This window comes from Pocillopora damicornis, chromosome 6, assembly GCF_964200805.1.
Source record: "Pocillopora damicornis chromosome 6, jaPocDami1.2, whole genome shotgun sequence".
Lineage (NCBI taxonomy): Eukaryota > Metazoa > Cnidaria > Anthozoa > Scleractinia > Pocilloporidae > Pocillopora > Pocillopora damicornis.
The window spans coordinates 4,117,261-4,131,756 of NC_142675.1; the positions used below are offsets into that span (position 1 = coordinate 4,117,261).

At 38.5% G+C, this 14,496-nt stretch overlaps 1 protein-coding gene and 1 long non-coding RNA gene across 4 annotated transcripts; one reads left to right on the forward strand and one right to left on the reverse strand.

The window, feature by feature from the left end:
• Positions 1-2,435: 2,435 nt before the first annotated feature.
• LOC113671625 (uncharacterized) lies at positions 2,436-13,495 on the reverse strand. 2 transcript variants are annotated; one of them, XM_089208727.1, is made up of 3 exons: positions 12,500-13,495; positions 3,329-4,450; positions 2,436-2,829 (listed from the first exon to the last, which is right to left on the reverse strand). In XM_089208727.1, the coding sequence occupies exons 2-3, from the start codon at positions 4,094-4,096 to the stop codon at positions 2,572-2,574; spliced, it is 1,026 nt and encodes a 341-aa protein (XP_089064853.1). In that variant the 5' UTR covers positions 4,097-4,450; positions 12,500-13,495; the 3' UTR covers positions 2,436-2,571. The 2 variants fall into 2 exon arrangements, with proteins under 2 accessions (XP_089064853.1, XP_089064852.1); XM_089208726.1 differs by lacking the exon at positions 2,436-2,829 and having other exon boundaries at positions 4,103-4,450; positions 12,500-13,410.
• Positions 7,968-9,573, forward strand: LOC149043512 (uncharacterized). 2 transcript variants are annotated; one of them, XR_016187594.1, is made up of 3 exons: positions 7,997-8,279; positions 8,575-8,647; positions 9,321-9,573. It is a non-coding gene; the product is annotated as an uncharacterized LOC149043512 (long non-coding RNA). The 2 variants fall into 2 exon arrangements; XR_016187595.1 differs by lacking the exon at positions 8,575-8,647 and having other exon boundaries at positions 7,968-8,279.
• Positions 13,496-14,496: the final 1,001 nt, after the last annotated feature.

Genomic DNA, 14,496 nt, shown 5'->3' on the forward strand with positions numbered 1-14,496 from the left:
ATATTGTTCCGGCCTCAGTCTATTCTTAACTATGATGCATTCAAGTCAACAACCCATCTCTGTTTCAATATTCTGCCAATGTTTCCGGCTTTGAGAAGTCTTTCATGAATAATTGAAGCTACCCCTACCTAACTATAATCAAAATAATTTCATTTACGCAAACAACTATCAAATGAAAGGAGACCTGTTTAAGTTGGCGAAACTTCCAAATGAAACGGCCAAAGGCCGATTTCCTTCCTCTGTTCATTACAAAATAGCGAGATGCCCCAGATATTTTCGTTAGTAACGACAAAAAAAAGAAAGAAACTTTCAGTTTTTCAGTTGAATGGTGCAATGCATGGTGGCAAGCTGATTGCCATCATTACCGTAAATACCGCAAATCGCATACTTTCATCACTTCCTGAACTCTTTAACAATATGGTGTATCCAAACACTTTGTTCGCAGTTGTGGAGGCAATTACAAGTTTAGGATGGAGAACGTCGTTCACGCTTTAACAAATACATAGAAAACTGAAAACACTCCCTGTATCACGCTCCAAATTTCGAAACTCTACATTTGTTTACGTTTCCAAAACGCTTTTAAAACATTTCTTGGCTGCTTTATTGCCCGATATGAAATGTTCACTATTACATGACAGCGACTTTTACTTCAGTTGGACGATCAAGAGGCATGATATTTTCTATAAAATTCTGGTTCTTCGGTGACAAATCGCTGGCAAGTGTGTTTTAACACTTTTAAAAAAGTTCCAGTGCCCTAGCGGATTTGTACCCCCCGGTCCAAATCCGCTAACAGATATCGACCGGGGGATCCAAATTTCAACTCATGACTGAGTGAAAACATTATCCTCAACGTTCTAGTAGAAATAGATAACACTTTACGTCCCAGTGCGTACTAAAGTATGTTTTTAATCCGAAACATGCGTATCGCCAATGCATACGAACCGGCAGCTGGAAATGACCCGTCGGATGTTTCTTTTGACCAAAGGAAAATGCGCAAGTACTTAGTTTAATGTTTGGAGAAAGGTCGTTTTGGAATCTTTTCCGCGATAGCCGAACACCGCTAGATTCAATAAGAAACAAACTTGTAACACCAATTTTTTTCTTTATGGTTCAATGTCTGAGTGTTTGGACGACATGGTACAGTGCGAGTTGTGCGAGGAATGGTTACACATAAGCTGCGAGGGATTTAAGACTGCCCCGGAGGGAGCGAGTAGCTCTGCATTGTCTGCAGACCGCCAGACTCTAGACGTCTTCGTAATTGTTAAAGTGTTACTTCGGATCCCTCAACAGTTAATAATCGTTACAATTAGAAAACAAAATTGAGTTCGATGTAATATTCTCCATTTTTGTGAAGACGTAGACATTAATGTTGATTTACATCTGAAAATAAGCTGATAGTTCCAATAGTTCAGAATGGAAACATTTTTACTTTTCATAGGCTTTACTTGTATTAGGAGTAGTTACTTCGTTCTTGTTCAGAAACTGTTTAATGTTATTTAATTAGAAAATCAGGCTGAGTTATTTTTGTGACTAGACGCAATAGTCTCCACTATTGTTATGACGTTTCGTATCAATGTTGATAATGGTGATTCGCAGCAGAAGAAGAAAAGATTTATTGTAACAATTTCAATAGTTCGAATGCAGTAATTTTTTTGCATCTAATTCTTGCTTTTACTGTACGACTCGCTATAATAAAAGCGGCAGAATTGGAACGAAATGACTGTTTTTCTTTACCCTTATTGAGGAATGTTGTGTTGTGATTGAAAAGAACATCGACAAAAAGCTTGCAATTAGAATTTGTTACCAAATTTGATACAAATGATGCTTAAAAGGAAAGTTTGGTAGGGGTCCAAATATGCGAACGGGGATCCAAATCCGCCGTGACACCGGCTGCCGCCAGCAGCCGGCTGTTATTTTGAACCCGACCTTTCAGTCGAAAAATTTAGGTCCTTCGAATTCTAGCAAATATACTTCACCTCAATTGCGTGACACTGCGTGACATGAGTTGGGTGTTGAGAAGAATTTTATGAGCATGCGTAGCGCATTTGTGGATTCCAGACTGAAGCAAGTGCAGAGCCATATACGTTCAAAACCTTGTAAAATTTAGTAGACTCCATAAGAAAACAAGATCACAAGCTTTATGCATATCAAGCTTTCATATTCTTCATTACCTCACTTTTGTGTTGGCTTGAAGTAAAAAAACTTCGGAATTCTGAACAAGAGACAGTTAAGATCATGATCTGATCACAAACCTGATAAATTTGCAAGGAGACTCTGGCTCGCTCTTGCAATGTTAGCAATGCATGGTGGTTCCATAATTTAGAGATGAAAAAACATAGGCTTAGAACAACTTGTTCCTTAATTAAATACGGGAAAGAAAATTTTTTCCTTAATGGGTGAATTGCCTTGCATAAACCACGGAACACAAAGAAGACTTGATCATGACGCTTTATTGGCGATATTTTGTTCAATCTATAATCAACAGGTTGGAGTTTATTTCTGCATGCTTTGAGAACAGTGAATCATCTAGCTACTATTTTTTCTCTTCGCATTTTTCATCATCATCTTGGTCTACTTGGTTTGAAAAGACCAAACGTCTCCCTTGTAAATAGTTTTCTCGTCCAATTCAGCATCTACTCGCCAGTAATAGGTAGACCTGGAAGAAAGATTTTCCTTCAAGTAATACACGTTGCCATCAGCAGTGACCTTCTCCTTGTACTCGGCGGAGTTCCGTGATGCATCGGCAACGTTCGACTTGTCCGTTCCAAAGTATACATGGTGAGTTGAGGCACCAAATGCGTTTAACGACATTACAGCATCTCTGACAGACTTTAAAAAAAAATTGATAGGTTAAAGAAGTATGCATGACTTCATAGAGTCTCCACGAAATAGAATAACAGAGACAGGGAGACGTGTATTAAATGTAGTTATCTAACAATAATAGAATCAGTACCTCAACGAGTTTTGTAAAGGTTTCCTCGGCTTTAGGAAATTAAAAAGATGTGATTTTTCCATCTTCAAATTTAGTCTGCATTTCGCAATGTTGACCGGATTAAACAATTATCTCTCCTTCTTTTAAGTCTTACCCATTTTGGTTTTGAAGTAAATGGCAAACGATTTTTTCATTCATTCTATTTTACGACGTGCTCTATGAAGTTGGAAATGAATACAATCTCCGATTCCCAACTCCCAACAAAATTCCTAGTTTCTGTGGTTTGTTTAAAAAAAAACAAAGAATGTTTTTCTCAAGGAAACGAAAGAAATATTTGTCGCTGTAATTATTGACTCGGTGTCTCATTTTCGCATAACTGTCTTTTTAATTTCATACCTTCACCGATTTGCTGCCATCAGGAGGCACAGGAGTGCTGGTCTTATAGAGCTGCCGTCCAGGAATCCAATAGAATCTACCATTTGGATCATAACGGTAGGGTCCAACGTCATCTTTAATGTATTTGGAGTCTTTACGAGGCCGAAAGTCCATGTTATCCGCGTCTTCAACCTGTTCCCTCACGTTACTTACAATGTTGAAAGCAACACGGCTTCCTGCAAGAGGATATATGCCACGGGGCTTCTTACGTTTGCCACCATTTGCCACATCTGCTGCGTTGCGCAAAACCTCCGTTTGTTTATTGATCTCAACTGGATTCGAACGAACGAACTTCAAAACACATAAAGAGCAACCTGCGCCTTGTTGGTCACCGCTTTTATCATTTCGTTTGTCGAAGGCGAGGTTGTTTAGCACTGTGTGGGATTCGCCTTTGATCATGATCCCGCCGCTCCTCCAAACAACGTTTTCCTTCATTGTACCGCCGCGTCCCACGCGCGGCGGCTGCCCATCGAAACGGAGACCATACTTAGGACTCGAGTGAACCCAGTTGTTTCTGCACAGGGCGTTCGTCTGTGCACCAATTTGGAACTGAATCCCGGATCCGTCGTGTTGTAGAATTCCCCAGCATTGATGGTGAATATGGTTGAGCTTGATCACTGGATTTCGTCCTGATGGACGGAAGCCAGCGCTGGCACCATTAAAACGCAACGTGTTCCTAACGAACTGATCATTTATGCCGTTGGATACAACAGTTCCCAGTCCTCCCATCTTAGTTCGCACGAGGGCAACTGACCAATCATTGTACTCGAATAGATTATTCTGTAGCAGCGATCCATCACCACTGTACTGGAGGGCAAGACCATCGGTTCCCTAAAAGGTACTGTTAATCAACTGGAAGTTGTTCCCACGGCTTGGTTCAATTATAGTCCAGCTGGGTGGAGAGGTGGAACCAAGCATGCGCATAGAGTACGATGGGAATTTGAAGTTGATTGAGTGAAACGAAAGACCTCGTATGATGTCTCGTTTGTGTGTTGGACGAGCTTCGATTGTGGTGCCAAAGAATGAGAGCTGTTTGAAGTGGAGATACTGGCAGTTTGAAATGGTGAAAGCGTACGTTTGTACCTATATTGAAAATATAAGTAAGTAGAAAATATTTTATCTGAGCTTAATGATTCTTATTCTTTAACTGATATGGAAAAACAGAACTTCTGAGCTTGCACACCCCAAAGTTTATTCATTCTTTTAGTGAAGAGCAAATCTTAATATTCTAGCATATCAAACTCACGGGGTACAAATAGTCTTAACATGAATATAGTGACCACGCCCACTTCAACGCCCCACTTAAATCGAGTGTAATTTTCGAACATTTTACCATCGTGCGGATTCTCTACGGAAAAAGCACTCAATGTACCTCTGAAATATTAAACTATAATATTGTGGCTTTCTATTTCGCTAATTTTCTAACTTGAAGGTAAAGCTTTTCCCTCGTCATTTTAACCTTTTCTCCGAGCGGTTGCGTGAAATTAACAAGGCGTTTTTGTTCAAATGGCGTTTCAAAACAGCTGTATCTTCCTCCTTTTGATTTTTTCCTATTTGGTGAGCGTGAAAGCAGTAGGAGAGGGATAGGGAAACTCAGAAAGCACTTCGGGTATTAATCTGCCATTGTTTACTTACGAGATAAACAAGTAAGATTTGTGAAGTTCATCGCAGTATGAAGTCTAACTAAATGCCTTTTTTAAGCTTGTTCGCTGGATTTTTCGTAAACTTCCCTGATTAATTTTTCGTTTCAGCTTACTAATCTATACTATTTCAAAGCAAAGAAGTTTTCAGAGAAAACCATGAGTCGGTCGTTTCAATGATTGTAAACAAAGTGTTTGAGCAATCAGGTATACGAGGTATAATAATCAATAGCCATATATCAGAAGTCTTCAGAAAGAAAATATTCTGTTTTCAGAAAGCTGTCAAGAAAGCTAGTAATCGTGGCAATTAAATGCACTTCTTAGTAATTTGGAAACGGGCCCTCGGTATCCATTTAAGGTGTATTACAACGAGGTTGATGTACATCAGCTTAAAGATGAGAACAGCCAGTTGAGGGGAGAAAAAATAAAATTGGAAGAATCGTTGGTACAGGAGAAGGTAAAGCGATTGCGAGTGGATAAAAAAGCCCGAGAAGCTCTCGAGAAAGCTGAGAAGAAAGGGGCCTTCTACAATAAAAAGTTTATTCAGTTGGCTAAAAAAGTGATTACAAATGGGAAAAAAGATAGAGGCCCAGCTAAGAAGAAGTTTAATGACTATTCTAAGCACCATCAAAAGAGAATTAAAAACCAACTGAAGGAGGAGTGCCAAACTACACTCTCCTTTCTTGGGCTCTACAATTTTGTTGCAACCAAAATTGAAGTCCTCAAGACTGAGACTAATAAATATGAAACTTTCAATCTTGTTGGAGAGGGAGAGCTGCCATTTACAGAGTCTGACCCAAAGGCCCTTAATAATGATGACATTGATAACATAAATATGTGGCTTTACCTCAAAGATAAATTCATGATTTCAAATGAGGCCTGGCATGAAATTGCCATTAAGGCTAATGATCTCCCAAATATATATTCCATCAAGAAGCGAATTAATGAGCTAAACAGTGAATGGAACTTGAAACCAACACCAGGAGATGCTGAAGGTGTTCAGTTAGGATTTGCAGAAAGCTTGCAAAAGCACATTGTTAGGCTTCAGAAGAATGGAGAAATCAATAATGGAGAAACTATTAAGTTCAAGCTTAGTGGTGATGGTACAAATATTGGAAAGGGGCTTACAGTTGTCAACTTCACTTTCACTATTCTCCATGAAAAGGATGTGGCAATGGGTGAGAAGGGAAATTATATACTTGCTGTTATAAAAACTACAGAGACATATGATAATCTGAGAGACAGCCTAGTAGACCTTGGAATGGAAATGTCAAACTTAAAGGAGATAAGTGCAAATAATTGCACCTATAAAAATTGAATACTTTTTACGTGGATATTTGAAATTTTTAGCACTGTTATGTGGTTTAGGCAGGGCAAATGAGGATTATGCTTGTGTGTGGTGCAAGTGTCCCAGGGAGCAACGGTGGGACACAAGCAAAACATGGTCAATTAATAGCAAGCAAGTTAAAATAGCAAGGTTTTCCACTGGAAGGAAATTAAACTGTAAGGCACAACCATTATTTGATTTTATACCTATGGACCTTGTCATCATAGATACATTACATTTTTTTCTGAGGATTTCAGATGTTTTGATTAACTTGTTCATAAGAGAGCTGAGAAGAAGTGATGCTATTGAGAAAAAAAAACCTCTGATGGATTCCCAAGAGATAAATGTAAACACATGGCATGTTATGAAGAATTTATCAAAAGTATGGGAATCACTTTTAATTTTAGAATCAACAAAGAGAGCAAAAAGCTGGAATATAGAGATCTTACCGAACCAGAAAAGTTGAAACTCTTTAAGAATATAAACATTCCGACCTATGCTTGTCCCTCTTTGCAGTCAAAACAAAGACATACAAGTGATCTGGGCTAAATTTATGGACATAATTGGTGATTTGAGGCTAGATTTTACATCTGAAGAGGTTATTCTTGAACTGCAAAGAAATATCAAATCATGGTTTGAGCACTTTCTCAAAGTTTACCAAGCAAAAGATGTCACTCCCTACATGCATGCACTATGTTATAATGTTCCTGAGTTCCTGTCACTTTATCAGAACATAGCATATTACACACAACAAGGCTTGGAAAAATACAATAATAGAGCTTCTAAAGATTTCTTCAGATCCACAATTCACAAAGGGGTTGATGCCCTCAAACAACTGTTTCTGAAGAAAAACAGGATTCAGTTCCTGGAGGCAGCAGGTTATGAAAGGGTTTAAGAACACCTACAATGATGAGCTTGTATTCAATGATTGGACTTCTTTGTCCCAACCAATACTTAATAGTTCCTGGAATTACATAGGCAAAATCTTCACCTACATTTAAAATTCTTTCATCCCACTTCAGCCCCAGATATGAATCAAGCACCCTATTTGACTCCAATTGGTAGACCATCTTCCCTCTTTGAAGAACGCCGGGCAAAACGCTCCCAAGACCTTCCATGAAAACATCTTGGTCAACATTAAGGCCTATGTTTATATCAGGGTCCTCTCACTGTCCAGACCAAAGCTTTTTCTTTATTTCACGAGCAAGTTGGCCATGGAACGATTCTTTTCTATCCTCTAGATAATTTTCTGAGGGAATGAACAGCTTTTCGCTGCGAACAAACGGAAAATATCCAGATCCTCTATTGGCCCTGAAGGGTGTCCATTCATCGAAGCATGTGCTATACGGCGAACGTAATGAATTTTCAACCTCTTTTGTTGATTTTTTCAACCTCCCTGATCTCAATATCATACAGTTTGTATCTTTCTATGGTGGATTCGCCTTTCTAACGGGGGTTTATGTTAAGTATTTGTTGCAAAATCACTTTGCTTATTTTATTTCCCTATTTAACCTGTCCGCCATTTTGAAAATTCGCAACGGAGAGCATGTGCATGGTCGCGTACACCTGGAACCGAGAAAAACAAATGTTCATCGCGCTGGGGAAAGAGTTTGATATGGTAGCAGAGGGGCATTTTGTTGCGCATGCGCCAAGAAAATTTGTTCGGCGCGTTCGGCGCCATTTTGATATTTCAGCGCGCTTTTGCGGGTTTTCAACTGAGCGATCGACACCTTTCTGTGATATTTTTTGGAGAGGGATGGAAGAGTATGACAAGTTTACTACCATTTCTAACTCTGTGGATACTTGTGGAGTTTGCTGGCTCTTCGGATGAGGATATTTTAATGATCAAAGTGCGAACAAAACGCGAAAAAAAGTCGAAAACTTGAAGTTTGAGATTTGATTTGCTGACGATCAAGATGTGCACATGAGACTACAAACCTTGAAGGTTAGTCTTAAGATGTTGATGTCTTACTTCTATAAATCACGAAGTGATGTGTGAAGGCGATCGTGAGATATTCGTTACGATAATAGAAGGTAGTTTACAATTTGATCTTATTTTACTTCAACTTTGAAATAAAATTACGTTAAGTTCGAGGTGGCCCCCAAGCTTCAAATCACTTCAAATAACATCTTATCTTCTTTCTCTTTGTTGTCCCATTGGACACAAGGCTTAAAAAAATGTTCCAGCTTCAGGATTGAGTTGCTCTTTCTATAACCTTCGGCGAATTCCTTTTTGGGAGGTTGAGGTGGATTTTCAAAGTCATGGCTCACAACTGTCTTTGGCCATTTTGCTCTCCAAGTCTGTTGTACTTGGTACGTAGGCATGCGTCTTAACAACGTTTATAGTCTCGCCTCGATCATCTGCGGTTTTATCTAATTTTTTTGCTGTGTTTTGGTGAGAATTTTTCTGATTGCCCTTTTGGGCTTGAAGGGCTTACTAGAGGATAAACTTCGGTAGAACTTGTTTTATCACATGGCCCCCAAATCTCTCACCACTGTCAGTTCATTGTTTATTTATTTAGCCTTCGGTCTAACCAGTTCATTTACCTCAAAAAAATCCGTGGGCTTTGTCTCATGAGTTTAAACTGGTGCCGTTTTCTTCATGTTCATGTGTTATTCGAAACGGATGGCGTCAGCTTCATTCTGTCTTGTTTATTTCAGTAGAATACTTCTGCCATACGAAATGAATTTTGAGTCGAAGTGTACTATAAAACTCGCAGATTAAAATTATCTAACTTTCTCTGGTTCTTAAAACATGAGGTGAGCGATACAATAAATGAATAATTACTGAAGGGGCTGGAACTCTCTTTCTTTAGAATGTGAACTACAGTATTTCTGTCATATTTAAAAACGAATTTCGGGTTAAAATGTCTTCAAACCAGTTTGACTTGTATTTCTCTTTGCCAGATAAGTCTTGATCCTTCAATTTTTATTTCTTAATTGAGACTGATGATTGGAATTAACTATTGTGTTCTCTGCTGTTTAGGGAGATGTGAAGTGACCCCACTACATATGGTCAGTACTATTGACAGAAAGGATAGGTGTGACATTTGCTGTGGCAAGCTGACATTCAAGAGAATGTCATTAGTACCCGAAGCTTACTACTGGTATAAATTATCAATCTTTTGTTCTCTCCACACAACTTGCCTCAACTAGCTTATGCTATATGCAACTTGTGTCTATACCTTTTTTTGCAACTATAAAATTACCAATAAAGTTTTTTGAAAGTTTTGTCCAAATTTCATGGGAAAACAATATGAGGAGTGATCAGGTGAAATATTGTCCTGTTCCATAACAGTGTTTTAGCTTCCAGGCAGAGCTAAAAATTTCTTAAGCGACTGATTTATGATTTTCTGCCTTAAAATTAGCACAGCCAAACCCCTGGCTTGAAAACTATTAATTTCTGCAAATAGGCATCCAAGCTGATGCCCATTACTGCAGAATATGCAATATCAAAGTCCCCTTTTGACTTAGGTCTCATTTCTCTAAAATCTGATAGATGTAAAGCATCAATTTTCATAAAGAGATCAACAAACCTCTTCACATTAGTTTAATCTGACCTCACTAAGTCTTATTCCTGAAAAGAAAAGGCTTTTTTTTTTTTTTTTTACCCTCACTGTTAAATATCAGCCTTACTGGTTCTTTGTTGTTTAGCATGTGTAAGAGTCTTTTCAGACCATCAAATTGTCACACAACTCTTGTAATTTAATAGGTTGGAGAATAAGGTTGCAAAGAGTGTATATGATTTTTTTGTGCAGTTGGAATGATAAATGATAGTGATTTTCACTGGGTAATAATTGATTTAACTATTCATCTTACAACTGGAAGCCCAAAGTAGTACTTGTTTTCTTTAACAATTTCCCCACATCATCGATCATATCTGATGATATTTCCGAGACTAATGATTGAAAAGACTTTATCTTACTCTGATAAAATCCATAATTATTCCTCCATTTCTAACCAGATGGAGCTACCATATCTCTAGCATTAGCATTGTCTTACTTTTCTTTACTCGACATTGACCTTTTTTATTTTGGTAATCGGCCCTGCCGGTTGTGATTCATGTCAAAAAAAAACTTTTGAAACAAAACATAAACCTCTGTAAACTTTACATTTTTGCCAAAATTGGAGGTACACTGCACTAGCAGTACAGTTGAAGCTCTAAAAAACGCTTACAGAAAGGCGAGTACTTCAAATGATCACCGATAACTTGAGATAGCAATGACACGATAAAAGTATACTATCCAATTCTTTTGTGCGCTTCGACAGGTTAGTTGCATCCTTCAAAAATAATATCTACATCGATCGCCCAGACAATCACAAGCCAAGAGTCGGACAATCTTTTGCATTTTTTAAATAACTTCCTTCCACACATCACACAATAATTTCAAGACTTTACCGCTTCCATCCAAGTTACAGAAGAAAAAATAAGAAGAAAGATTGTCTCAAATACTCAAACCATTGTTATTTCCGACGTATTTTACTGCTTCTTTTCTAACGCGATTCTCGAGCGGGAAACCGACGCAGGCGCATAGCAGCGGTCTCTCGTATCAAACTAAAATTTACAGAACATGCGCAACAAAATGCCCCTCTGCTTGATATGGTATTATGTTGCACGACGTTAAAATGCTGGTGCGCCGAGAACGCTGTCATGAATGTTAATAAAAAAGATTCTGATCTGCTTCTTTATTTTTTTCTCAAAGGACACGGTAACGAATCCTGCAATCTGATTAGTTCTTAGCGCGGTCCACATTTTCCTATCTCTGGCCACGGGTAACAGTAATTCTGTCGTGAGTCGCCGAGTACATCCCTACCTTCGTTGCCATTTTTCATAACTATATCACGTTTTTCCGGCTGGGCAGTATTTTTAAGCAAAGACGTCGGTCACTACCTCAAACTGATAAATAACTTATTAATCCTCTCTTTTCTCTCTCTCAATTCACCTTGTTGACAGAAGGTGAGGATTCGTGTCTTGACTACCACTTGACGGCACTCAACACCTCGGGCACAGTTTTTCCCAATACGGACCTCCCAGCTGGCGAATAACATATTTATTCCCCGAACATTCCATGCATTAGAAAAACACGTTTTTGAGAGTGTTGGTTCATTATAGGTGGGGGACCAGATACGGAATTTTATTGGCGTCTTTTTTTATTTTTCTTTGTGTTTCAGACTTTTTCTAAGTGTGTCTATTTGAATGATTTCATTGTGCTTCCCTTCCCCCCCCCCCCCCCCGCCTCTTTTTTTCTATAGGAACCCAAAGCATTTCGGGGGTAAAAAGTGTTCAAGTAAGTATTTGCTTGTTCGATCGCGTGGTGGGATCCAGATACGAGAATAAAGTATCTGTATTTCCTTGCACGTTCTGGCATGACTCCTTATATGTTTCTTCCAACACCGCTTTCTTATCTTACTTCGTTTATATGGATATAATTTCTTCGAAAAGGAAGGTTTAATACTCAATTCTATGATAACATTTTCTCACACCAGGCTAGAATCAAGGAAGGCTGGTCTTTCTATATTGACACTTTTTTACATACACAAGCTAAGAATCTGTGTAACAGGGTGATTTGGTATTATCAACTGAGTTAATGACGCAGATTTGCCACCGTAAAGAGTTTTAAAGCTGGCGTTTCGAGCGAATGGCGAAGGACTAACTCTCGGAACGTCAGCTTTGAAACTCTTTACGGTGGCCAATTTACGTTATCAACTCAGTTGATAATATTAAATTACCCTGTTTTACTTTCCCACCGACACGGCAACGCAGTTTCTTTTGAAACTTACGCTCTTTATTCAAGAATCAGTGCAGCTTACAGCGCCTATTCGATTGAACGCCGCCCTCGAAAAAACACCGCAACAAATCTGAAGATTAGGGCGTTTTGTCTGGATCATAAAAAGAAATATCAATTCAGATAAGTAATATTCCTTATATACCCTTGTTATAAACATTACAAGCCAGAGAACTATGATCCTGTCTCGAATAGAAGCCAAGTCTGCGACGCTAACAAGTTTATCAAACGTAGGGCGATTAATCTAGTAATTATGCACGGATATTATGTGCGCAAAACACATGATTGATAGCGAATATTTGTCGTTTAAATGATTGCTCAAAAAAGAGCAAAAACTCTTGGTAAATGAAGAAATTCTATCATTTATTCTGTACCATACCTTTCCACGAATCCTCCCTTCAGGACTTTTTGCATCCATTGTCTTCGCATAAACAGTTTCTGTCGTTGTTTTGTCGTAAAACCATTCGCCAGCATTGTCAAGAAACTCCAGCTTATCCTCCAGAAAGTACTGATTATGACCAGGTTTGAACTTTATGGCGCCAAAATTATCTTTATAAGTAAAAAAATTCTGTCCCGATCTATGGCTTTGGACTATGGCAGAAAAAGTGTTAAAGCTTCCGACATTGAGGATAGCCACTGCCCCAGTCACGTCAATACCGCTTCCGGCCAAATTCTTTTCACCACTATCTACCATTTTGCCCCTCGTAGATCTGGAGGAGGATTTTGCCCAGTACTTGTTTAAGAAAACAGTTTTGTCCGACCACAGAGCATTTGGCCAACGAGCGTTGGTCATCATTTCGCCGTCAACGAAAAGCTGCCAGATATCTCGCTCAATTTTGGCACTGTAAATTCCATCTTTGCCACGTTTCCAGCTAGATTTTCCTCGAGGTATAACTGGAATGGTGCCATCGATGACTGGAATTTCTTCTCCATAACCGCGTATAATAATAGGCTGGGATAGAGTTCCTTTTTTGCCTGATATCTGGAACTGCGGTTCGTGGTAACGTCCCTGGCGAATATGGCATTCATCACCAGGTCTATTTAGCGTTTTGATGCACTTGGTAATGGTTGCAAACGCTTGTTTGATAAGTTCGCCCGTGTTGAAATCATTTCCTTTTTCCCTATCGACAAAGTAAACCGTACCACTCGCGATAAGTGGAAAAGCAATGAAAAAAACCGACAGTAAAATAATTCCTTTCATTTGAACAAAAAGAAGTCGGCTGTGCTAAAAAGAAATACGGTCACAGTTTAACTGATGTCGTTTGCTGTACAGATTCAAATTAAACTGAACTCTGCAGCAAAGAAGGTCTACATACGCAGCGAAGCAAACCTTTGTGTGAGAACAAGCCCTTGCGAAATCACAATCACTTCAAATAAATAAAATGAAATGGGTGTTAATTAGGTCTGAAAGAGTATTTACTCAAGTCAGTTTTTTTCAATTTCACGATAAGCCAGAGGCGGTTTTTTTCCCCTAAAGCTGAAAAAATATCATTGAATTCTTGTTAGCACATAATTTAAACACATTCATTTGAAAATTTAAATAATGGCATCTGAGAATAACGAAGTATTTAAGCAAGACAAGTTTGTCTGTTACCTTGGTGTCAAAATGGTAAAATTTGAAAGCTAAGCCTCGATACTGTTTACAAAACCAACAATACATAAAAGGAAGTCTAAAAGACTTTGAATGAATGAGCGAGACTCTATTAAAACTAAAACTGGTTTGATTCTTTCAAGATAAAGCAGCTATTGTGAGAAAAGCGTTAAGATCCACCAGAGGCTTCGTTTTGTTTGTATACTGACTATCGGTGATAAAGGTCTTTTGAATTTGACTAAAATGGATATGTGAAGCAGAATACAGTCGACTCCTTCTCGAAGGTCACTCACTTAGGCGACCAAAATGTTTTTCAACAGAGCGCTTTTCGATAGAAAGTCCTAAAACAAAAATCAAAGTAATAATAAACGGTCAATCATAAGAGAGGAAATATCAATTTCAATATCAAGCGGAATTTTGATGTTTGAGCAGAGTCTTTGGCAGAATTTGCGATATTTACGAGCTGTACTGGCAGGCAGAATTTACCATTTTGTTCAATCAGACGGTAACAAGACCCCCCCCCTTCCAGGGGTACCCATGTCCTGTCAAAGCAAAAACAAAAAACCCCGCTGGGTCTGAATGAAAGAGACAACGGGTCATATCAATCATTTTACCAAAAGCGCTATGACATATCAGTCTATATGGGATTTTTCTATCCAAAAATAACTTTGTCAATAACTTTTAAGACTCAAAGAAAAGATAATTATCGTCCCGCTGGTGTTCCAAAATCTACCGTGCACTGTTTAAAAACCCCCTGTTTTTTTCTGGCAAAAAAAAAAAAATTC